This window comes from Callithrix jacchus, chromosome X, assembly GCF_049354715.1.
Source record: "Callithrix jacchus isolate 240 chromosome X, calJac240_pri, whole genome shotgun sequence".
NCBI classification, from domain to species: domain Eukaryota; kingdom Metazoa; phylum Chordata; class Mammalia; order Primates; family Cebidae; genus Callithrix; species Callithrix jacchus.
Window position 1 is genome coordinate 11,956,722 of NC_133524.1, and position 26,209 is coordinate 11,982,930.

Genomic DNA, 26,209 nt, shown 5'->3' on the forward strand with positions numbered 1-26,209 from the left:
CAGAATATGCTTGAACAGTGAAATTTGTAAGTTATGTGTATATTGTTCCCCTGACATGGTTCATCAACAATTCATAAAGTACAATTAATAGCAGTTTTATTGTTCATAATACATGGTCATTTTATATGAAATGAGTCAAGAACAGTTGTTTTACTCAGAAACATCATGTGAGTCTTAAGTAAAGCAAATTTCAGGTCAATAAGACATTCAATGTTCCTTTTAACATTCTCCCACCAAATTTCAATTAGGCTTTGTTTCAGAGGTCTTGGCATTTGAAGGCTGTCATGTAGCTAAAATCTTTTAAACCCAACTTGATATTTTGGACCTTTTTGAAAATGATTTTCTGTAAATTTCTCCGGAATTACAACTGTAAAGATGATCTTCTAATATGGCTTTTGTAGCTGATATGACTCAACTTCATGAAGACAAAAATTATTATATACTGCAAGTCCAGTATCCTTTTTAATGCAAATAATATTCTCTGTGTTTGTGCTAATTTGATATGCCACAGGTGCAGAAAGCATAGATTACATAGCTGTACAAAGACACAGATATTTGAAACTTCCTTAGAATTTTACAAGCCTGTTTTTTTTTTAAATCTCCAAATCTCCTTAAAATTTTATAAGCTTTTTTTTGTTTGTTTGTTTTTTGAGACAGAGTCTTGCCCTATAACCCAGGTTGAAGTACAATGGCATGATCTTGGCTCACTACACCCTTCACCTCCCTGGTTCAAATGACTCTCCTGCCTCAGCCTCCTGAGTAGTTGGGATTACAGGTGCCTGCCACCACACCAGCTAATATTTTTATTTTTAGTAGAGACGGGGTTTCACCATGTTGGCCAGGCTGGTCTTGAACTGCTGACCTCGTGGTCCGCCCACCTCGGCCTCCCAGCTTGCTGGTATTGAGCCACCGCACCTAGCCACAAGCCTTTTCAAAAGCTTATAAAACTTGTGGGAACATTAACAAGTGGAGAAAGCAGGACATGGGTATTAGAACCAGACTGCAAAACATCTTGCCATTCTGACATTTATTCATATGCTACCTTGGGCAAGCCCCTTAACATTTCTGAAACTTAGTTTTCTTGTTTTTAAGTGCACATAATAATTCAGAGGATTGTTCATGGGCTAAAAACAAAGAAAAGTAAAAAAGCTAGCACGTAGCTACTCAATAAATAGCTGCTATTATTTGATTCTGTTAAATGGAGTAAACCTCAGCTTTTAATCTTGAATAAGAAGGTTGAGGACCTAAAGTTATTTTTTAAGCTTGTCACCAGGGCCAAATGTTATGCCCAAGGTGGCTTAACTCAAACTTGCCAATAGATGTAAATAATCATCCTCATCATCTTCAAAAGCATCCACTGATGCTAAGTCCAGTGTCACAAAAGTGCAAATTGATCACATTCTACAGCTCTGAATTCAACAGAACCCAGTTACATCCTGAGTGTTGGCCATTAATGTTCTTGATCATACAACAGGAAAGCCTGACAAGTACCTGCCTTGGTTTACACCTGAACTAGAACACTGGGCTTCATCTGTACAGTAAAAATTTCTATTCTGGAATTCACAGATGCTAGAAACTCACTCTGATATTTCAATTCAGCGAGTCAAAGCTGCAGCTGTAAAAAGCCCCTCAGATGATGGAAATTCTGTTTTTTAATGTGCTTGTCTGTCACCATACTGTTGGCAGTGTTTCCACGTCAGTAAGTGTTTTTCTACAACATAACTTTAAATGGCTTCATAATAGAGGTGTGCTGCTGGACTTAGTTTCAAACTTGTGATTACCTTTCAGTGCAAGATAGTTATGATGTATGCTAATACTCTTGCTATTTATAAAGTGACAGTGACTTGAGTTTTGAGTCTTACAGCCCAAGCCCAGCCACATAGTTTTGTGGAGAGGAGTGATTAAGAGCATCACTGGCTTTGGTGTCAGCCTGAACTCACTCCCCATGGTTCAAATGATTGTCCCCTTTGGACAAGTTGGTTAGCAATGCAAATCCCCGTTTTTACTTCTGTTAAATAAGTATGATCACAACACAACCTCCTAAGGTTTCGAGAATGACTAGATCTGAATATGTCAAGTACTTAGCACAAATGCCTATCACATGGCAAACGCTCAATAAACCTTAATGATTTAGGAAAAACTAGGCAGCCTCTGACATCCAGGAGTTGGCCAGGCATGCACAGCTGGGCCTGGCTGTTCTCCTATTGATCATAAACAGTGTCACAGAAGATCAGGTGAAACCACTTAGGAATCATGATGGATCATGACAAGAACAAGACCACTCTAATCACACCTGAACATAAGCAAAACACAACTACTGTCCAAACCACAAAATCCAAAACCGTCCCTTCTCCTGGCTAATATGAGAGACAGCCACTTCTTTACCAATTACACCTTCAGCTCAATCTAGTTTTTCCTCCTCCTAGGTAAGATGTAATCAAATACCCAATCCTAAAATCCTCTCTTCATGACACCATCCAATGCAGAGAAAAACCTTGCATCCTTAACTACTTCCCAAGGAGGGGGGCTTCAAGCCACCAAATCACCAAACAGAAGCCTAAGTTTTCCAATAAGCCTTTTCTAACCCTTCCTCACTGAGGGTCCCCACAACTCCCCATGGTACATCTTCCCCCTTGCTGAAATAAACAATATACAATGTGTTCAACTCAAGTTTAGCAAGTGTGTTACTAGCCATCTTTGACTGGAGGGCATTCATGGCAGTATTCTGGAATGCCTTCTTCAAAATATAACCACAATGTAGGTAGCATAGTTTTCCATTGGAACTACATCCCTACATCATCTGAAGAATTAGGGGTGGAAACCAAGAAGCAATGAAGGTCATCTCCACTTGAGAAGCACCAACAAGGATTAAGGATTAAGAAGCATTGCAACTTTTGGAAAAGAATCACTGTAACTTTTTATCAGAATATTTATCAACCACAAAATACCTTCTTAGGATGTAGGTCTGCATATTACCTAAGACCAAAAGAAAAAAAAAATCTAACTGTAAGGTCATCCAGTTGTAAGGTCATAGATTGTTCTTAACTTTATAAACGGGTTGTTCCAGAAATTCATTTAAAGTTTGATTCTAACCTAAAACAGACATTCCAGTTGAAACCATATCATAAATGGTAACTAGGTTTAGCCTTTATGCCCACAGTCTACTGAATACTGAATATATGTGAAATAGTATTTCAAATGCAACACCAATTATGTCTACATGTCCATGGAAAAATGTATTCTCACCATCAGAGGTCCATCTCATCAATATCACCAAAATTAGCAATAGACATCATGCCAGATGCCAATAATCCAACTCTACAACTGCAGGAGGGGCATGATCAGGATGCTTTTGCTGCATGGAGGTTTATTATGTCACAGAGCAAGAAGTTTGGCATTAGGCAGCAGGTTTAGTTAATTCAGTGCATCAGGGGCTCAACAGCTCCCCACTGACCCAGGTGAACGAGTGCTAGCCTTGGGCTCTCATCCTCAGAGCCTCAGTGATGACTGCCAGCTCTGCTCCGTGGTGCCAAGGTGGCTGCAGCACTGACGCCCTCCCCAACCCCGCATTCCAATGCAGTCAATAACACCCAGTGAGGAAGATGAGACTTTATGCCAGATTATTTCTTTTGAAGGGAGGTGGGTGGAAGATCTTTTCAGAAGTAGTCACAGTTCTTCATTTTAACTCGCTATTAAAATTTCTCACTGGCCAGGTGTATCACATGACCACACTTAAAGCAATCACTGAAAGACTAAGGGGGTTGCCGGGATTGGTTTAGAACAGTTCTCAGCCCTGCCTGCACAGTGGAATCGCCTGCGAGCTTTGGAAACAAAATTGCAACTCCTGGCAACAGTATTAAAAAAAAGTCATCAAAGTTCTCCAGCTGTTGCGAATGTATCCTCAGACGCTCTAACATATTAGTCCGATCAAGTTTCACCCCAGCCTGAGCCCTGGTGGGAGGTCTGCTCTGAGAACGGGGAATGGCAAACACCTGAACAAAATTGGGCCTCGGCCAGCAGGGACCGGGCAGGGAGCACATCTAACTGGATCGGGCACTGCATGCACCTTGCTGAGAAGGGATTCCTGTGGGTCAGTGACCCACTAGGTGACGTATAATGAGAAATCAAAAAGATTTGTTATAAGATTTGATGGCTATCTTAATCCCGACAAAAACAAGACCATTCTATAATCATGCCCGAATGCAGACAAAACAACTACTGTCCAAAACTGCAAAAACTGGAAAATGAGGAAAACACGTAAATTGCAGTTCAAGAGTGCCTTCCTCTCTGGAGTTTTTCGGACACTCTCCCTCCTCCTAGAGACAAGTAAGCTCTTTTATCTCCTTTATTCCACACCAGCTTTATCAGGGTATACACATACCCTAATACACGCTTGAACTTGATTCCTTGCTGCTTTGCCCTCCTGAAATGTGCCCTCTGGGAGGACAGGGGTATTGTACGTATTCTACTTTGTGTGTCTAGCAACCAGCACACAGAAAGCCCAATAAATATTTGTTGAATGAATGAATGAATGGGGGACAAGGAGAAACATAAGAAATGCCTGATGTTAAGAGCAAACATTTACCCAGCACTTACATGTCAGGCACTAAAAGAACCCTACGAAATAGGAGCCACTATTTCCTTCATTTTAAACATTAACAAAGTGCATTACAAAGAGACTAACCACTTTTCCATGTTCACAAACTAGAAAGTGACAAGCATGGGACTGGGTCCTGGAGAGTGGTCTGCAGAGCCAGCCTTGTTAACCTTTATACCAGAGAGGAAAAATGGTGCTCCTGGAGGAAGGTTGGAAGCGGTGCCGCCATTGGCAGGCTTTGTAACTTTTAGGTTCCTGAAGGCTTTTGCATTCTTGGAATTTTTAGAGGGAGAGTGAAAGAGGCATTGCTCAATGACATAAGAAGGGGTGGAATTGGCGAGAAACGAAGAACATCTAAAATCTTATCCCTGAAAGGGTAGAGCCTGGAGCGGAACTCTCCATTCATGGGCAGGAAAAATAAAAAGGTGAATACTTTAATTGTGGTTTACACAGGATGTGCAACTACGTGTGCTTTCAACCTGCCCCTGCCATTCGTGGGGAACACCACTATCCACTCTTCTCATCTCTGATCTGATAAACCACAACCTGGAGAGGAATCATGGTTCCAGTTCTGGTTTCTACACTGTATTACCCCAAAGGCCATCATTTGACTGTCTTCCCCCAACCTTTATCTCCTCTGTATAGTCCTTATTCTGGTGGATACAGCTATTATTCACCCAATTCCTAGGCCAGAAAACCTGGAAGTCTCCCAAGATTCCTCCTTCCCTCTTCTTCACATCTAGTTGGCCACTGAGTTTTGTGGGTTCTATTTCCTAAATCAATCTGTTCATTCATTCCATATTGTGCCAGGAGTATGCCATGATGAATTGGATAAGACTCCTACCCGCAGCTTCAAGCAGCTTACTGTCTTAATGAGGGCATTCTGCAAATGAACAACCCATTCTACAGCACGGTGGTACAGGCAAGAAAGGGGTAAGTAGAGTCCTGGGAGGGAACACCTCGGGGCTTTATAATTTATCTTGGGAAGCCCGAGGGCTTTTCTCCTGGCAATGCCTCTGCTGAAATGTGAAGGACGCGTACGCAGGGGAAGCAAATGCAACTTTCTGTAGGCTAGAACAGAGTAGTGGAAGTTCACTAGGTCCGCAGAGATTAGCCTGGTCGCTGGTCTCCAGCCCGGTCCTAATCCAGTAACTACGCTGCCCAGTGGCTTTCCAAAACTCAAAAGAAAAAGCCCAGCACAGTCCTTCCTGTTCCTGGAAGTTTGCACTGCAAGTCTCCCATCACTTGTCATTCGCTCATGGAGTATTTACTTAACACCTACTCTGTGCACGTACCATATTGATAGCGGCCTCAAGGGTGCTTCCACCCTTTATGGAATGTTTACTCTACTGGAGCAGATAGACCGTGGGGGGCATTCCCGGGATGCTGGGGGCTGGGAGGCCACGTTAGAAGCTGACACTGAAGATGTCAGCTACCCTTTAAGGACCCATGTGCCTCGCTGCCCACTGCTTACCCCGTCACTGGGGGCTCCGGGCCTGCCACCGGCTTTTCCTCTGAAGGGATAAGCAAGTGCTCATTTCACTGCCCTGAGTGCCCTTCTGCCCTCGCCCGAGGCCACTGCCCGCCTGTGGCCAGCTCCAGCGCTGCGTTCTCCTCGCGTGGCCACACTCATCGGCGCGCGGCTCTGCCAAGGGGGCTGACGCGGCGCGCACGGCCAGGGAGCTCCTGGGGGCAGACGCCGTCCAGCCTCCCTGCCGCCGAGTGCCTACTCCAGACCGGCTCGCTCTCTTCCGAGGCGCCCCCAACGCCCGGGCCGGAGAGCGGGCCCCCGGGGCGACGGACGACCCTACGCACACGTGGGCACAGCCTGGAGGCCGCGGGGACCCTCTCCCATGGGGGCGACGGGAGACGTCCTGCCGGTAGACCTTGGCAAGGGGGTCGTGCTCCCTGCCCGCCCCCCTCCCGGAGCCCCGGCATGGACGTGCGGGGTCGCGCCCAGCCGGGAGCGCGCGCGCCCGGCGCCTCCGAGGTCTCCGCAGCGGCTCGGGGCGGGCGGAGGAGGGGCCGAAGGCGGGGCGGCCACAGCCTCCGCCATTCCCGGCCCCCCCCGACCGCGGCGCACCGCCTCCCCGCCCCCGCCCGCCCTCCCCCACCGCGCGCGCTCCGCCCGCCCCGGAGCCTCGCCCTCCGCCACGATGAGCAAATGAGCGCGAGCGAGGGCATGAAATTTAAATTCCACTCAGGGGAGAAAGTGCTGTGCTTCGAGCCTGACCCCACCAAGGCGCGAGTGCTGTACGATGCCAAGGTGCCGCCGCGGAAGGACAGGGAGGAGGCGCGGGCTGGGAGACCCGGGGACCGAAGGCGGGGGCGGGGGCGGATGGCCGCGCGGAGCTGGGGGACCGGCCGGGCTCTTCGGCCTGCGAGGAGGGGTGCGGCCGGCAGGGGGCGCTCATAGGGCGCTGCGCGTGGGAGTAGGGGCGGGGTCTGGGGTGCTTCCGCTTCCTTCCGTCAGCCCGGGCGACGCACGCGCGATCGGTAGCCTCGCCCGTGCTTTGTTGCGTTACCGGGGCTACCGTTTGCGACCCCGACACCGACGCGGGCCGCTGAGGGAGGAGGCCTCTCGAATACGGTTTCTGTCATCGCGTTGTCTCTCCTCCTGTGCGGCCAGTGCCGGGTGGGCTCCTGTTGGATGCCCTGGTCGTCCGATCCAGGTTCTAATTCGTAGTTCCACGGCGCTGGCCGCTGACTTGAGACGTCGTGTCCCTGGGATCCTAGTCCGATTTAGGCCCCATCCCTCCTGTAAGCCGTGAACCTTACTCCGAGGGCAAGGTTGGCCCAGTGTTTTCTTCATACCCCAGGGCCTTGCAGCATTGACGTTTTCAAACCCTAAAGGATTTACGTGGGTCTGACCATAGTTGACGGGATTCGCGCCCCGTGCCGGTCCTCCTGAGTCTCCGGTAGCTGAGCCACATCTTGCAGCTCCTCGGATTTGGGTGGAGGGCAGGACTTGGCACCCGGCCTCCCAGATCCCCAAGGAAGGCGCCCACATGCTTTCATTTCAGGTGGTCATTTTAGAGACCTGGGTTCCTGGCGCCCCCTGGGCGAAGCCTTAGGTGATAGGGACAAAGGCAGCCCCAGGTGGGTCTTTGGCTGCTCTGTCCTTTAGAAATGCTAAAGGACATCCCTAAAGGGATGAGCTTAGTGTGCCTTCAGTTCCCTCTGCCGCTCTTGTCTTCTAACCACATCTGCTTTCCCTCCTTGTTCTCCCGGCCCCAGAGTCTGTTGGTGGAGGGGCATGCCCCATCATTAGTCTTAGATGTTCTCTCTAGGGAAACAGCAGGGAGGGATTACAGAGTCTCCAGCCAGCGGTCCGGGCCCTGAATTTAGGGGAGCCCGGGGGACTACAACTCCCAGAGGTCTCGAGGCTGCAGTTCTCGTCTAGCCTGTACTCTCCCCTTAGTGACACATCGGCTGGCCAATGGCTTCAGAAACCTCACACTGTCTCATGCTCAGAGACCAATCATGGGGCGGTTGGACGGATGTTTCCTATTTTGAAGGCGTCCACTGGGGGGAAAAATGAAAGGAAAAATATTTCAACCCAGCCCTCGGTCTAAAAGAGGAGAGAATGCTTTCTTTTCTTTAAAAAGGGTCTATGAATTAGTTTTCCTGATCTAACTTCTAATTTTCTTTATGTTCTGTCACTTGTGGGCAATATTTCTTGGTTTCAGATTGTTGATGTTATTGTTGGGAAAGACGAAAAAGGCAGGAAGATCCCAGAATATCTGATCCATTTTAATGGTTGGAACAGAAGGTGAGTGAACTTGTTAAACCAGACTGAAAACTAATTGTCTTTGCGGCACAGAAGCATTGCCTAATTCTTTAAGTTTTAGAAACACTTGTAGAGAAGTTTGATTCATTTCCTGTTTTTACTTTGTTACAGATCTTGCCTATAATGAGGAATAGTTTTAAGTAGATTGTATTTGAACTCTGTCTGGGTGATTTTGAAAACTCCAATTGTTTCTGTGTCTGAATGAGTTACTTTTTCAGTTTATTTGCCTCTTTGTGATTTTAAAATATTTGAATCGTTTTCTAAAAAGGAATTGTGGGCCATTTTTATTGGTGTGAGGTGCTTTTAGCCTTTGTTTCATATCAAACTAAAGTACTGAATTTTCCTTTTTTGTTCAATTAGCTGGGATAGATGGGCAGCCGAAGATCATGTGCTTCGTGATACCGATGAAAATCGTAGATTACAGCGTAAATTGGCAAGAAAAGCTGTAGCTCGCCTGTAAGAATATAAAAATCAAGATATAAATGTTATGCAATGTATTTTCTCTTAGTGTCTTAGATTTTTATGATATAAAAGTAATAAAATGACTAACATTTATTAAGTAATTTTACATATTGAAAGTGTGTAAGGGGAAGACTATTCCTATGGCATTGTGAATAACCTCAGTGTTTTCAGAGTGGTTACTGTGTAATTTCCTGAAATGGAAATTACCATTTATGTTCTAAAGTTTAATTTTGTTCAGGTGCATTTCATTCTTTATTATGTCTCGTTTTGATCCCAAGGCTCACAAGTTCAATGTCAAAATGTACTTCTGTTGTTTGCTACTGTTTTTCAGGAGGAGCACAGGAAGAAAGAAGAAGCGCTGCAGGTTGCCTGGTGTTGACTCTGTCTTAAAAGGCCTCCCCAGTGAAGAGAAAGATGAAAATGACGAAAACTGTGAGTAGCTTAACTTCATTTTCTTTGGCTGAAAGAACTTCCACGTAGACTGAGAGAAGGAGTCATTGAAATTCTAGAGAGGGAAACACTTCAACCTCATTATGTATAATATTTGCCCCATTTATTTTTGACAATTAAAGTAGCAGTCAATATAAGAAGTCAAGAAGTCAGTAATAGAACCTTAGCAGAGTCATGCTTGTGACTACTGCCCTCTTGACCAGCGTCTTTGTGCAACCCCCCACGGGTGTGTTCTCATGGGATCTGTTCTCTCTTTGGGACCTCCCAGCCTTGGTCCCACTTATGAATGCAATAGGAAACTGTAGAATCCTAACTGACAGAACACGTTCAGATCATTAGCTTGTATGATTTTACATCCATTGAAATTGGTTGTCAAAATAGTTTTTTTTTTTTTTTTTGAGACAGAGTCTTGCTCTTGTCGCCTGGGCTGGAGTGCAATGTCACGATATTGGCTCACTGCAACCTCCGCCTCCCAGGTTCAAGGGATTCTCCTGCCTCAGTCTCCTCTCCTGAGTAGCTGGGATTACAGGCACCCACCACCAGGCCCGGCTAATGTTTGTATTTCAAGTAGAGACGGGGTTTTGCCATTTTGGCCAGGCTGGTCTCGAACTCCTGACCTTATGATCCACCCATCTTGGCCTCCAAAAGTGCTGGGTTTACAGGTGTGAGCCACTGTGCCCAGCCAATAATTTTCTACTGTAAATGATACAGTATTTGTGTTCAGCATTTAAAATATACATGGAACTACAGTTTATTATTTCTAGTAGCACCGACACTACATGTGAAGATTTGTAGACATAAGGGTTGGTGGAGGATATAATGCGGGTTTACCAGATGCTTTTGTTTCACTTAGCATTAAACAGTTCCTCTGACAGTGCTGAAGACAAGGATGAAGAAATAAGTGAAGAAAGTGATATTGAAGAAAAGACTGAAGTGGTATAAAGTTTTTATTGTAAACACTTTCTCTTTGTTACATATTTTAATGGTAAAAATTCATGGTGAAATATTCTTCCAGCTGTGAATTGTTTTCTAAAGATACATCTTTTAAACCAATAATGTAAATTTTTGTTTGACATTTAAAGAAAAACAATCCTTATTTATAATCACCATGTGAGTCTCTTAATGGGTCTTTATGCCCCCAAAGTGTTTCCACAAATTATGGTTATCTTTCCAGTCAAATTATTTGTTTTATGATGATTAATATTTTTAATGGAGCCTGCAGAGTGTGATGTCTTCTGCCTGCATCCAAAGTTAGTATAGATTCTAGTGGTAAACTTAAATGGGAAAGAAAGAAAGTAAATATTTGTATTGTGTTGCGTGCCCCCAAACAAGTTAATTTTTGCCCTTTAACATGCTTTTCATTAGAACACGTGGCATACTGGGAGTGCTGAGGATTAGCTGGGTTTGTTTCATAGCAGACTCTCACATGTTAGTCTTTCTTTGGATATTGACTCTGCTGTTTTAAATAATTAAAAGTGGAATTTTGATATTCCAGAAACAAGAACCGGAGCTTCAAACAAAAAGGGAAATGGAAGAAAGAACAATAACTATAGAAATTCCTGAAGTTCTGAAGAAGCAGCTGGAGGATGATTGTTACTACATTAATAGGAGGAAACGGGTATGTAGGGAGAGTGTATAAAATAGTGATTTGTTTAGAAATTTCATTTAGCCATATTTTGCAATTGTAGACTTAAGCAATAGCGAATCTTGGAGGAATGAAATTTATGTTTTTCAGCTTTGTACTGAGTTAGGTTTTAAAGTTCTCTGCCGGTGGTGCTGTGCAGCTGATTAAATTATAACTCACACAGCCCTGGTTACCCATTAGGGTTGTTTCGGGAGCTTTCCAGAATTTCTGCTGCTTATGCTTCAGCCCAGAAGTTAAGAATTAGTTGATCTGTGGTGCAGCCCAACTGTAGGTATACTTGAAGGGGCTCCCAAAGTTGTTCTAACAGATCACCAGGGTTAGGAATCACTGCTTATGTCTATTCATAACAGTAATATTGTAATCAACGTCAGGTCATGATCACAAAGGAAAAAAGATCAAACAAGTTGAGAACAGATTTAAGAAGTTCAAACAGAATTGGCTTTGCTTTATTTTTGAGTTAAAGAATGATACATACATGACCAGTGTTTCTCGATATGTGGCTTGTTACATTAGGATTCGTACATCAGATGTCTATATTTTTGTTAACAGTTAGTGAAGCTTCCATGCCAGACTAACATCATAACCATTTTGGAATCCTATGTGAAACATTTCGCTATCAATGCAGCCTTTTCAGCCAATGAGAGACCTCGTCACCATCACGTTATGCCACATGCCAACATGAACGTGCATTATATCCCAGCAGAAAGGAAGTGAGTACTGGCATGTTTTCTGTTTTGTGGTTCTCTGCGAATTAGAGAGGCGGCTTCCATTTAGAACAGGGGACTCTTGTCTCTACTCACTTATTTTGAATTCATGTAATATTTAGTGACTTATTCATAATTCACTGAATCATCAATCTCATATTAAAACCTTGTCACCTGTGAAATCTTCAGTACTTCAGTAACTATTTACACATCTGATGTGGATGCATTGAAAAATGTCCTGCCTCAGCACTGAGACAGATTTTCAGTGTTACTGTTTAGGGCGAGAACGTTCCTTGAGAAGCACCAGAATGGGCAGTGAGGATTTCTCAAAGTTTATTTGCAAACAGATTTTCATTCCAGTTAGAGAAAGCTCCCTTGTATCCTGCCGGGCACACATGACTCAGCTAGACCAGAGGCAGAAAGGTGGAGTGTTGGAGTTAAAGGGGTGAGGGGCTCACTAGGGTCAACCCCTTTCAGCTCCCAGTGGTAGGGACATGTCCACCTGTCTGCTTAAGCAGCACAGGCTGCTGGATACCTCATGTGGCCTTGAACATATTTATTTGTGTTTAGTGGGATAAGTTAAAGTGACTGCTGTCCTTTCTGCACTTTATATTTTGCTATGTAATCTTGACAGTATCTATAAATCCATTTCATTTTGTGTGTATGTAGGTACAATATATAATGTTTAAAACTCCCCTATGAAAAATGGGCAGCTTCATTGTGAAATTTTGGAAAGTACCTCCTACTTCATTGTGTCTCTAATCTCTTCTTAATCTTCCCAGTGTTGACCTTTGTAAGGAGATGGTGGATGGATTACGAATAACCTTTGATTACACTCTCCCATTGGTTTTACTGTATCCATATGAACAAGCTCAGTATAAAAAGGTGACTTCGTCTAAGTTTTTTCTTCCGATTAAGGAGAGTGCCACAAGCACTGCCAGGTAAGTTAGATAGCCTGCACTTTCCCCTTAGATGTCAGATCCTTCTTTTGAGGAGTTCAGTCTGATGCTGTGGTCTACCATGTTTGGAGGAGGGAAGGGAATGAAAAGTGTCTGTCCTAGTGGTTTTCTTTTTTCTGGATAAGCTAAATCGTCATTCACTGTCATATGGTTCTGGCGGAGTCTACCAAGTGAAGACCCCAGCACAGAGAACTTTGGTGGGATGATGAGCAGCTATCCCATTTGTGGGAAGACAGCAGGGGGTGGGGTGAAGAGAGCACAGGCCGAGAAGGGTGGAAGGGGCAGGTTGAATTGAGCACCCTCACTGGCTGTTTGTGTTAGTTGGGGAGATTCCTTAGGACCCTCCTTCTTTTGCAGGTTTGTGACGGAGTGAAGGTAGGCCTCGCTAGTGGTAGTAAATGGGAATGTCCATACAGGGCCTGCAACCTTTGGCCTTCAGGAAAAGTTACTTCTCTTCTTGCTCTGTGATGGCACCACTTTTCTTCTCTCAGTGACCAAGCATGCTCTGTTCTTTTTGGGGGTGCAGGGAGGGGGATCCCACATCCTAAAGTCCTTCCTTTAATCTCTATAAGGTGTTGTGTTTCCTCCCTCTTCCCTCTCTTCCTGAGAAAGTGGTCTGTTTTCATGATTTCCACTCATCCGTCTCTTCTCTTAACCACTTACCATCTGCCTTCATCTGCTGCTGTGCCGCACAACCCTGCCTGCAGGTGTACTGATAACCTCCCTCCTGCCGTACACTGCCCTTTGCCTCAGCACCTTCCCCTGCCCTCCCTTTCTTTCTTTGCTTCATGGCTGTGGGCTCCCCAGCTTCTCTGTCTGCCTGGCCACCATCTCCTCAGCCAGCCTTCCTTTGGTAGCTTCTCCCTCCTTTCCCTTTCCCATGTCAGTTTTACCCTAGGTGAGAGGCCTGCAGGACTCACTGGGGACCTGCTTCCAAGTCACCAGGGCCTAATTGAATCCTTAAGACTCCTCCGGGGAGGGCGGGGTGGGGGGGCGTGTGTTTTCACACAGCAACCCCGATGCTTTTCCTAGTCCTGCCAGTAGTTACATTTCGATGAGCTGATAGGGTATTCTCGTTGTCTAGACCAGCATTTCTCAGCGTCGGCCCTAGTGCTGTTTTGAACCAGATCTTTCCTGGTTGTGGGGCTCCTTGTGTGATACAGGACGCTTAGCAGCATTCCTGGCCTTCATCCACGAGATGCCAATAGCACGTTTTTCCTCAGTTGCAGCAATCAAAAATGTCTCCAGGCGTTGCTGTTTGTTCCCTGTCAGGGCAGTGTTGCTCCCACTTGAGACCCACTGCTCTAAGACACATATACCGGGGGCATCACAGTCTTTAGTGCCAGCGTTACAGAGTTATGGACAGGGTCCAAATGACTTAGGTACAGATTTACAGCCCTCCTGGAGTGGAGAGAGCATTTCGTGTCTTCAGAAGCCCTCCATGTTCTGGAAAGGCCCTTTGGGCCGGCCCTGTGTGACCTTCTCCATCTTCTCTAGGAGCCAGGAGGAGCTCTCTCCCAGCCCCCCTTTGTTGAATCCATCCACACCACAGTCCACAGAGAGTCAGCCGACCACCGGTGAACCAGCCACCCCCAAAAGGCGCAAAGCTGAGCCAGAAGCATTGCAGTCTCTGAGGCGGTCCACGCGCCACACTACTAACTGTGACAGGCTTTCTGAGAGCAGCGCTTCCCCTCAGCCCAAGCGCAGGCAGCAGGACACGTCCGCCAGCATGCCCAAGCTCTTCCTGCACCTCGAAAAGAGTAGGTTCATTCTTGGGTGGCCAAGGCCGGGGAGGGCCAGCATGTATCTCGTGTTTAACCGGTGCTGGGCACGGTGCTGAGGTTACATGTGTGGGTGTATGGTGTGTGATTCCCACGTCCAAAGTGCTGTTATGCTGCCTGCTTTCTGGAGCTGTTTCCCCAGCCTTTCTCGCCATCACTCTGCCATTTGTGAGCAAATCGAGGTATCAGAATTCTATATATTGTGTAGCTAGGCCTAACGACTCATTCAAAATGAGCAATCCTAATGGGTTGTTTCGTTTTTTTGTGTGTTCTTTGTACTTTGTCTCAGTAGTCTCTCCATTCTAAAGTTTAATTTGGAAAGTTCTGTCCTAAAATATCAAAGTGAGAATACTCACATCCCTGTCATCACTTCCCACCTCCTCTTAGCCCAACTCACACTCCGTCAGATCTGCTCACCTTGATTTTCAGCTGCAATGTTTCAGTGGGAAAAATACATTAGACAAGAGTTGACTTTATTTTTTTTCCAAGATAGACACAGGTTGATTTGCTGTAATATAAAACTTAGAAGGAAGCCACTGCTAATCAATCATTTTAAACTTTCAAAAAGTGCTAAAACAGGTGCCATGAATCAGAAACAATTACTGTAGAAACTAACATTAGCTGCCATACACTAACCAGGTATTTTCCCAGATTAATTAAAATCTGGTTGTTTAGCCTATGCTAATGAAGCCCCCTTACTAGTAGTATTCACTTTATATTGAAGACCTCATTCACAAATAAAAGACAGGGTGCTTCATGCTTATATCCTTCCACCCTTGACTGCCAAAACCATATGAAATGGAAAGTTGGTGGCAGCAGTGCCGACGATGCCACCTGGTGCCTGGCGGGGGCAGTGAGTTAGGAAGTCAGCAGTAGGGGAGGCAGCTTGCATGCCTGTCCACCAGCACACTGTGTAGAGGTGGAGACAGCGCTCTACCAGGAGGTACCAAGTGCCCAACTGCAGAGATGGAGGCCTGGTGGCCTTCCTTTCACAGCGCGTAGCTGCTCACAGGCTGTGAAATCTAAGACACCCCTCATAAACATCAAAAACACCTTCAAAGCTTAGGTCAGGGTAAAACTCCTTGGAGTCGAATCCTCCTGCCCCAGTAGGCGTATCTTGTGTGTGTACTGTGCTCACCCCTGTTCTTCCCTCAGCCTCTCCTGTGCTGACTCCTTCAGGGGTCCTTCTAAGCATCACCCTGTTGGGACTCCCAAAACTGTCATCACAGTGCCATTCTGTGTTCAGGTGCCTGTTACCTTGTGTACATCCCTTCCCGGCCACCTCATAAGCTCCTGAGAGAAAGGGCTGATTTGTTGGTTGTGTCACGTCATTATAGCCAGTGTTGGGGGCATAGTTCCAGGTGTGTGAAAGGATTTGTTGATTCTTTGAAGATTGGGAAGACTCAGAAGGGCAGAGTTAAAGAAGACATACCTTTAAGAGAAGTCCTTTGAATAATCAAGCGCTAAAAAAAATCAAGTGCTTTTTAAAAACAGCTTGATTGAGATATCATCCACATACATTAAAATTCACACATTTAAAGTTTTTAGTGTCTCCAGACACAGTGGCTCATGCCTGTGAGACTAGGGCAGGAGGATCACTTGAGGTCAGGAGTTCAGGACGAGCCTGGGCAACATAGTGAAACCCCATCTCTTACAAAAAAAAAAAAAAATTAGCCAGGTGTGGTGATGTGCACCTATAGTCCCAGCTACTTGGGAGGCTGCAGCTGCAGCTGTGGCTGTGGCTGAGGCTGAGGCTGAAGGATCGCTTAAGGCCCAGAGTCCAAGACTGCAGTGAGCTCTCACTGGGCCACTGCACTCCAGCCTGGGCGACACAGAGACCACCCTGTCTGATAGATAACTAACTAACAAAATAGTTTTAGTTGGGCAAAACTAAAGAGTTAGGCAACCGTCACTGAAATCAATTTTAGACATTTTCACCACTCCAAAAAAGAAACCCACCTCCACTAGGAGTTACTCATTTGCCTCTCCCTGTGTCCCCTGGCAACCATTAATTAATTTCTCTCTATAAATTTGCCAGTTTGGGGCATTTCATATACATGGACTCATCTGTATGTAAGTGGTTAATAACGACTGGTTGATTGAATGAAGATTGACAGTCAGCTGGGAAAATTTAAAAAAAGACTTTTTAAAAAGGTGCTACAAAATAAAGTGCTATGTTTTTCTGTTTCTCTTTGTACTTTTTAAAAAATTTGTATTATTGATGTGAAATTCACATATAAAACTAACCATTTTAAAGTTAAGAATTCAGTGGCACTTAAACAGTTTTATTGACACATCAACATATACAGTCCACCAGTGTACAAGTCAGCAGTTTTTAGTGTATTCACAGTCAATTCCAGAACATTTTCAGCACCCCCCCCCAAAAAAATCCCATATCCAGTAGCAATCACTCCCCACTTTCCCTTCTGCAAGATCCTGGAAACCACTAAGCTGTTTTCTCTCTGGACTTGCCTCCCTGGGCATTTCATATAAACGGAAGCATCATATGTGACCCTTTGTGATTGGCTCCATTCATTAAGCATAGTCTTTTAAGGTTCATCCACATTGTAGCATGTGGCAGTGCTTCATTTCTTATTTTTTTGAGCAAATAAAATTCAGGTGCTGTCTGTTATAAAAGGAAAGTTTTATTGTTAAAGGTTGGCAGTTTCCGAGAACCAAGTTGAGATTTATGTTCTGCAGTTTTTAAGTCTTGAGGCACTCTTTAATTCAGCTGCTGTGTGAATAATTTCATCTCTTTCTTTGGAAGAGACACCTGTGCATAGCAGATCATCTTCACCTATTCCTCTGACTCCCAGCAAGGAAGGGAGTGCTGTGTTTGCTGGCTTTGAAGGGAGAAGAACTAATGAAATAAATGAGGTAAAGAATGATGTTTGTTCCCAATGGTTCCTTCATTTGTGATTGCTTCAATTCTGTGGGTGGAAATCGAGGTTCTTGAAGCATCTTGTTCCTCTTACTGTAAACATTAACAAAATTATATGTAAGATCATGCTTAACACTGTGGGTTTTGGTTTCTAAAATGAGAAAAATGTTAGGATTCCAGCCCTACACTGACAGTCATCTTTGAAATAAGTGCGATTATTGAGGTACCAGTATTTTTACTTTGTTGAACAGATGTTAACACAGTTTTTCTACAGAGGCAAGAGGGTAAATACTTTAGGCTTTGTGGGCTATATGGTGTCTGTCAAGGCTACTTAACCCCAAAGGTAGCCACAGATAGTATGTAAATGAGTGTGCTATGTTCCAATAAAACTTTATTTATGGACACTGATATTTGACTAGCATTTAATTTTCATGTATTTAAAAAAATTTGTTTGTTTTTCAATCATTTAAAAAAATAAAATCTATTCTTAGCTTTTGGGCAGTATAGAAACAGGCAGTAGTTGGCCGGGATGTGACCAGCAGGCTGTAGTTTACTGACTCCTGTTTTAGTATAACTGATTCCCCTCCATCATTCTCTGTAATTCCAAGAGCCGTCCCTTCAGGGGTGTATTCTAGGCCACCACTGTGCCAGACACTTGAACCAAATTACCTTGCCTTCTCGAGATCAGCCTTGCCACCAGATTTCCACTTGATAGATGGGAGAACTTTTCATTTTAAAGCCATTCTGAAGGCCCATTAGGTGATCTGTAGGTAGTGAGTTTGTCAGGGATTCTGAAGAGGTCTCAGTCTATCAGCATATTCTGTTATTCTGTGAATGTCTCCTCTGAGGTGAGATTTCCTTTTTTTTTTTTTTTTGAGGTGAGTAGGAGTTGCACAGCGGAAGATGGCCTTGCTAGACAAAGAACTTTTTTTTTTTTTTTGACACAGGGTCTCATTCTTGTGCATTCACCCGGGCTGCAGTGCTGTGGCGGGATGTTGGCTCACTGCAGCCTCCGCCTCCCGGGCTCAGGTGATCTCCCACCTCAGCTTCCCAAGTAGCTGGAACTACAGGCTAATGCCACTATGCCTGGCTGATCTTTGCATTTTTTTGTAGAGACTAGGTTTTGCCATATTGCCCAGGCTGGTTGCCAACTCTTGAGCTCAAGTGATCTTCCTGCTTCAGCCTCCCAAAGTGCTGGGATTACAGGCATGAGCCACTGCTCCTGGCCTAGGCAAAGAGCCCTTGATGATAAGAAGAGGGGTCAGAAAACTTTCTTCCAGATGATAACTATCTTCAGTAGTGTGTACCCTCAGGTCTCTTGAGAGACTGCTCAACTCTGCTGTTTCAGCAGGAAAGCCATAAAGGGGTGTGGCTGTGAGTGCTGCCCTTCAATTCATTCAGGGACACTGAGAATTTAATATCATTATTTTCACATATCGTGAGATATTATTCATATGACTTTTTTCCCCCCAACCATTTTGAACATATGAGCATTGGGCTGGATTTGGCCCAAGAGCTATAGTTGGCTGACCCTGTAGAGAACCTAGAAAGCCCAATTTGTGTTATCATGATTGTTGAGGGTAGGTTAGGAAATCCCTAGTTCAAGCAGTCCATGGTACGCCCATTTTTCAGCTAAGAATGCACTGCGGATTTTATTATCAAAAGGAAATCTTGATTTAAGGGGTATCTATCTGAGTTGTCAAGTAAGGGCCATTCCCACACTGGTCTGCAGTGCGAAGGCGCCATCTAGTGGTTATAGGTACAGCTGCAATTTATAGTTTAAAAGTGTTTTCTGGGAAATGGTTGGGGTTCAGGTGGCTCTCACAAGGGCTTATGAAACTTTCCTTGATTCCCACCTTCTTATGTACCTCTACTATCGTGTTTTATGACCAGGGATCTTTCAGTACCAATCGCTGCTCCACAGTACTAGGGGCTGGTGTGGGGCAGCACGTGGCTAGTAAAGACCACTCATGGATGGTTCCCATGCATACCCCACTGGGAATGCCCCACTAGAAACCTACTACTTTCCCCTGGAAAATGTGTCTTCGTAAGTAGAAGATCATAAACTGCCTTGAAACACAATCGAGTGGGTGAAGTAGAGCCAGATGACCTGCTTTCGCACATGCCAAGGGCTGTTCATGCCTATAAGATTGCAAAGTCCTGTATGTTCCCTTTGAGTCACTGTCAGAATGGTTCCAAAGCTTCAGCTATGTGCGCTGGGCAGATGCAGGGATGCTGTAAAGATACTGGAATGATCCCTTCCCTCAGTGTTCCACAGTGCAAAAGTGGGGCACTGGGGGTGGACACCTAAGTGAGAGTCTGGCCTGGGCTGGCAGGGGCCGAAGTGAATCTAGGCCTTTGTCCTGGACCCTCCAGAGCCACCTTGGTGCTTGCTAGCTTCTGGCAGTTTCATGCTGTTACATTGACTGTATCAGCATTTCCGGGTTTGAGGGGCACCTTGCTGCTTTGTCTGCTGGAGGGCTTCCTCCAGTCTGTCTGTTTCCATATGGAATATGACGTCCCAAAAGCCAAAGTCGTAGCTTGGTAGAGTAGACATGGTCCTGTGGTTTGCTGAAGTACTTTTATGGAAAGTCATCAGAGACTTTTCAAATGCAGCTCTCCCTTTAACAAAAGCCCCAAGTCCACCCACAGTTCTGAAATTCAGAATGAAGACAAATCAGTTATCAGGTTCGAAGTCTATTTCAGTTGATTCGAGGGGTTGAAAGATTCAAATTAGTTTCCATAATGAATCTAACAGCAAGAAATCAAGGAATCTTGAAACAACAGTAATATTATTCAGAACATCTATGGATTACTTTTTTTTTTCTTTGAGACATAGTCTCACTCTGTTGCCAGGCTGGAGTGCAGTGGTGCGATCTCGGCTCACTGCAACCTCCGCCTCCCAGGCAGTTCTCCAGTCTCAGCCTACCAAGTAGCTGGGACTACAGGCACGTGCCACCATGCCCAGCTAATTTTTTTTTTTTTTTTTTTGTATTTTTAGTAGAGACGGGGTTTCACTATGTTGGCCAGGATAGTCTCCAAGTCTTGACCTTGAGATCTGCCCGTCTTGGACTCCCAAAGTGCTGGGATTACAGGTGTGAGCCACCACGCCCAGCCTATGGATTACTTTTTAATGCTTCATCATTCTCACTCTGGTGCAACAAGATTTTCTTTTTTTTGAGACGGAGTTTTGTTTCCATTGCCCAGGCTGGAGTGCGGTAGCGCAATCTCAGCTCACTGCAACTTTCGCCTCCTGGTTCAAGTGATTCTCCTGCCTCAGCCTCCCAAGTAGCTGGGATTACAGGCGTCTGCCACCACACTCAGCTAGTTTATTGTATTTTTAGTAGAGCTGGAGTTTCACCATGTTGGTCAGGCTGGTGTGGGGTGATCCACCCACCTCGGCCTCCCAAAGTACTGGGATTATACGTGTGAGCCACCATGCCTGGCCATGCAGCAGGATTTTCAATAAAGAGAAAGGGGCTAAAGAACCCAAACAGTTACAGTTATTTTTAGGGAATAACTGTTGTGAGTTAAGAAATCAAATACTTTCTTAATCCATTTTAAGTGTTTTTGCCTTTCATCTCTGATTTTTATAAGCTTGTGTTTATTTTGATACGATGGTATATTTTTTCCCTCTACGTACAATTCACTGTCATAATGGTTAGGTCGTTGGAAGTGTCTCATTAAGAATAACAAGCATTTAATTTGTGCTTTTTCCAGGTCCTCTCCTGGAAGCTCGTGCCTGACCATTATCCCCCAGGTGACCAGCCACCACCACCCTCTTACATTTATGGGGCACAACATTTGCTGCGATTGTTTGGTAAGAATCCTTGTTCCTGCTTTCTTCTTCCCATTTTTCATTTTTCATTGTCTTGTTAGCTTTCTGTACATCTAAGAAATATAGGGATCTAAGGAAAATCAAACAAAGGTAACCTATTAAAGAAAAGGCACTGAATGAATCTAAATTTCATAAAAATTATGTTTGTAGAATTTGTACTGCTTATCTATCTTTGTTCAGTAAGAGTTTGGGGCTTTGTTTGAGAATCTGGATGTTAATTTCAGTTCCAATAGCTGAGTGAATCCTATGCATTGTCAGATTCTGCTCATTGTAAATGGTTTTGCTTTTATTTTTAATGCAGTAAAACTTCCAGAAATCCTTGGAAAGATGTCCTTTTCTGAGAAGAATCTGAAGGCTTTATTGAAGCACTTTGATCTCTTTTTGAGGTATTTTTATTACTTGGTCAAAACTTATGTCTGTTGCCATGTATATGGCTTTTCTGAACTTCTCTTTAGCACATGGGGAAGTCAGCTCTGTGGTATTTTAAATAGTAGCAGTTCCCTAAGTATGGTTGGTTCTAAGCTATGGGAATTAAGAGTAGGTTTTTTTGGTATTTCCTTTTTCCATAATTTCTCTAGTTTCTGAGTTGGGACATTCATTGTACAGAGGTAAAGTTCTTTTGTGTCACTAGAAGAATTTAATTGAAAAAGCTTATAAACAAAATAAATTTTCTAAAGTAGAAGTGATTGAGATTGATGATAATTTAGTTTTATATTTTTTTATTCAACAGAACCTCAAGCATTGGACTTTCCTTTGTTGCATGTACATAAACTAATTTAAATAGTACCGTTGATTGGATTTTAGTGTTTACTTTATAATTAAAAGACCCCTAGTGTGTGTTGTGATGTATGAATTCAGAGAAAGGTATTGTTTCCTGCAGCTGACAAAGCAAGTCATTTTCTTTTCTTTTTTTTTTTTAAGACAGAGTCTTGCTCTGTCACTCTGTCGCTCTGTCACCAGGCACCAGGCTGGAGTGCAGTGGCACGATCTCAACTCACTGCAATCTCTGCCTCCTGGGTTCAAGCAACTCTTCTGCTTCAGCCTACTGAGTAGCTGGGACTACAGGTGCGTGCCACCACGCCCAGCTAATTTTTGTATTTTTTAGTAGAGATGGGGTTTCACTATATTGGCCAGGATGGCCTCGATCTCTTGACCTCGTGATCTGCCCACCTCGGCCTCCCAAAGTGCTGGGATTACAGGCGTGAGCCACCGTGCCTGGCCATTTTCTTATCTAATAGGATCATTTGACCGGAGGTTCTGCTGTGTCCTCTCCCTTGCAGATGATGTCTGTAATCCGCTTCCTCTGCTTGGTCTTCATGGCTAGTTGTCCCCCTGGCTCATCCCAGCTACCTGACTTTGTTTCTTTTTTCTCTTTAAGGAGCCCCTATTCCTGTATCCAGGCCCCACCCTGACTCATCAAGTAGGATTTACCGCAGAGTGGAGAGTATCCCAGCCAGGGAAATCATCTTGTGGTTTTAAAAGATCCTTTCACGTAGGCATTTCCAATAAAGTATCCATGAGTGGCATTAGACTTTACAAAATTTTCTTGGAAACAAGTTTCCACAATACCCTCTTCCCTCCCAGCCTCTTCCACAACAAAACCTACAGCTCTGTTTGGCATACAATTTTGTAAACTGATATCAAATAGTGCCAAGAAAATATGAAGAGTCAGCTGCGGGTTAGCATAGGAAACCCTGCTAATTTTGAAGTATGCCTAATACAAAGTAGAAATTAGAATTTTAGGAGATAACTTAGGAAGATTTCTTAATGAACCTAGTAACAGGTTTTAAAAATGTATGCAAAGGTATCAACCCAAATCAGTGGACTCGATGATCATAAAAAGAGTACACTCATAGAAGAGAACGACTTAGCTATCCAGTGAGTGTTGTCTCAATTTATACTAAAGAAGGTTTGTACATTTTTAGGAATTTGGGCAGGTGGGTGTCACTGGGAAGCAAGCATAAGGCTCATTAATGTGCTTGTTAGTGAATATTGCACATGTGAGAATGTCTTGGCTCTCCATGGCAAAATCAGTTGAAGTTGAAGTCAAGATATCGTTTGTATATTGCAGACTCTTGCATGACCAGCACATCCATCTTCGTACACATGAGTCTTTTCTATGTCTTGGCACCGTCAGCTAGAACTGTAGCATCTTTTGGCATGGCAAATTAGGACACCAAATGCTATTACTAGTTGTTCTGTTCAATTTTTATGTGACTTTGCTCATATAAATGATGTAAATTTCTCAAGCGAGATTTATTGCTGTAATCTGTTGTTTTTAATAGTTTGTTTGAAAAATAGGAAAAAGTAGAAACATTCATGGGCTTATTTTTTCCCCACAGAAGTGTTTATATAACCAGAGTGCCACCTAGTGGAGTTTAGGTTCTATTTCTATTTGTACGCCTGATGATGGTGAAAGTATTCAGATAAGTAGTCATTCAGAGAAGCTGGATAAGTGCAGTGAAAGTAATCACTATAGAGAGATCAAAATTGTAGTCATTTTGTTCTTCCTAATACCAAAAAACAGTTGAAATGTTAGTAGGTTGAAAGTTAATATTTTACCTGATGGTCTTTAGTCCTTAGTATGATGCTCATTGGGGCTATTGGTTTTTCTTTTGTTTGTTTTTTTCAGGTTTTTAGCGGAATACCACGATGACTTCTTCCCAGAGTCGGCTTATGTCGCCGCCTGTGAGGCACATTACAGCACCAAGAACCCCCGCGCAATTTATTAAAATGTTGATGGTTCTGTTAGATCAACTGCTCTGTCTAGTTTGTCGCTCTGGGTTCCAGGTGAACAACTAGCCAGGTGGTACGTCTGCCCAAAGCACACGTGCAATGGCCACCTTGGGGCTTTGTTGTCTGACTTGCCCACGTACTGCATTTATTCTGTTAGGAGTGATTTCCTGGGTGCCTGAAAGTGCTCTGACACGACACTTGTTACTGTGCCAGCCATCTGTGATGGCAAGGAGATAGCAACTTTGTTCACAGTCAGATGTTCATGGAAGTGTACATAGGTTAGGCCATTTCAGGGGACATTGCAGTTGGCTAGCAAAAACCACATTGTCTCATTATTTGTTAGCATTAAACAATTTTTTTTGCAAATTGGTTTCTTTTTTTTTTTATGAAGCTGAGCAACTCTGTCCAACAAGGTTTAGTTTGTACTTGGAAACCGCAAAGTAGTCTCAAAGTATTTTAGAGGGAATTGGTATTGACAGCAAAAGAAAATTTGCAGCTATACATTTGCTTCGAATGGTTCCCCCTCTGTGAAATATTATTTTTGGTGATCTAAAGAAAGCTTTGCCTTTCTTGTTTGAGATTTTACAGCTATACTTTGTTGTGTAATGTTATGGTTCCCTTTCTATAAAACGTTATTTTTGGTGATCTAAATAAAGCCTGTCGTGTTTGAAAGAATCAGGAGAGTTTTCACTCTGGCCTTGTCCCCTTCTCTTTCATGCAGGATGTTAGTGGGGTAACCTTTTGACTCTTCCCTTTTGGTTTCATTTTGTTTTTCCTTTGTACCTTTTTTGTTCAGTCCCTCTTTGGTTTCCTCTCACTTGGCAGCAGGACCAGACAGTGGTTCCTAGAAGTTCCTACAGTTCTGTGCTGTCTTGTTGCTGCACCCTGGGCTCATCCGGGGCCAACACCAGTTTATCCTCCTCCTCCCTCATTACCAACTGATAGTCTCTGCAGTCACCCCTCTAATCCTTATTTTAGTCTCACATGCCTTCCCCATCTTCAGATGTTTTAGAAAGCTCTAAATTGGTAGAAAGGGTATCAGTACCATACCAGCATTGAATATAGCACCTGTCTTGTAACTCAGCTCAGCAGACCTTAACTTCCAAAGACCACTGGTTGTGAACAAGGGCCATGAGGATTTTTAAAAATTCTGTAGATGGTTTCATCAAAGTGACTTGTGCATTTACTGACCCATGAGAATAGTACTCAGGTTCGTGGTAGGTTTTATCTCCATTTGGTTCATGCAATGCTTGTTTAAATCTGCTGCACCTGCAGTGTGCTCTGACTTGTTTAAGAAGTTGAATCAGTAATTACTTATGGCTGGGTAAAGGAAAAAGATTTTCCTTTGCAAGACTCCACTTGTTTAAATGTCTCCAGTGAAGTGAACACAGACTTTGTTGGAACATTTGTACAAGTATGTACCTTGAGTTTACAGTTAATTTATTTTCTAATAATGAACAATTATTTTTTCCCCTAAATGCATTATTTAAGTATAACTTCAAAAGTTGATGATATGCAGCTTTGGTTGATTTAAGTACTAATTTTTCTTCAAAACATCAATCCCTCTATTGTATATTACTAATAACTCAAAATATTTCTCAGATAAAATATTTCAATGTCTATATAATCCTTATACAAATTGCAAACGATCTTCCTTTTGTTAACTTTAAATCGTTCCTTTCCTAAACTGCCAAACCTTGCAGTTTTTAAGTTTCATATTATCCATGTTTTCCTTCTAGTAGTAATTTAAAGGCATGTTGAAAACATTATTTCAATAGCTTCTGTTATCAGATCCTTGTATTAGATCTTTGACAAAAACTTGTGAGAATAAAAACCATCTCTGAACAAAAATAGAATATATAAATCATTCCAGGGTATGATGTACACTAAAGAAGAAAAAAAAACCCATCAATTTACAAAAGTTGCCATCTCTCCTTAGATTATATTATCACCTCAAAGATTCGAGCAAGTGTAATTACCCTGTTTTGCCATTAAAAAACAAATAGCCTTTGCTCTTTAAGATTTGGCTTGTCAAGAGTTAAGATCTTCTGAACATTTGTTGACTACTTGTTCTCATGCCAGAAACTACTAGGTATGGAAGACAGGAAGAACAATAAGGCATGGTCCTTGCTGGAATACAGTTAAGAGAATTTTTGCAGGCACTGATCATCATTTTCACTAAATCAAGTTTGGTATTAAGGAAGTCTGTTACTTTAATCAGTTCATAACATACAAAAGTATAATGTTACCCATAAAGGTCAGCATTTTCCAAAATTAATCCTCCATTATCCCAAAAAGGAAAGTATGCTTCTACTCTATTAACTGGTTTTCAGTGTAGGGGGTTTGATCATTGAAAGTTTTCACCA

The 26,209-nt window shown here is 43.5% G+C and overlaps 1 protein-coding gene across 5 annotated transcripts; it reads left to right on the top strand.

Annotated features, from left to right (window-relative positions):
• Positions 1 to 6,291: 6,291 nt before the first annotated feature.
• MSL3 (MSL complex subunit 3) lies at positions 6,292 to 25,694 on the top strand. 5 transcript variants are annotated; one of them, XM_078363255.1, is made up of 13 exons: positions 6,292 to 6,477; positions 8,287 to 8,369; positions 8,748 to 8,843; positions 9,181 to 9,281; positions 10,153 to 10,235; positions 10,795 to 10,917; positions 11,494 to 11,654; positions 12,431 to 12,589; positions 14,105 to 14,367; positions 17,156 to 17,265; positions 20,990 to 21,089; positions 21,409 to 21,493; positions 23,740 to 25,694. In XM_078363255.1, exons 1-13 carry the CDS (start codon positions 6,451 to 6,453, stop codon positions 23,837 to 23,839), a joined length of 1,491 nt encoding a protein of 496 aa, XP_078219381.1. In that variant the 5' UTR covers positions 6,292 to 6,450; the 3' UTR covers positions 23,840 to 25,694. The 5 variants fall into 5 exon arrangements, with proteins under 5 accessions (XP_078219381.1, XP_035144112.1, XP_035144113.1 ...); XM_035288221.3 differs by lacking the exon at positions 6,292 to 6,477 and adding an exon at positions 6,724 to 6,863; XM_035288225.3 differs by lacking the exon at positions 6,292 to 6,477 and adding an exon at positions 7,056 to 7,357.
• The last annotated feature ends 515 nt before the right edge of the window (positions 25,695 to 26,209 follow it).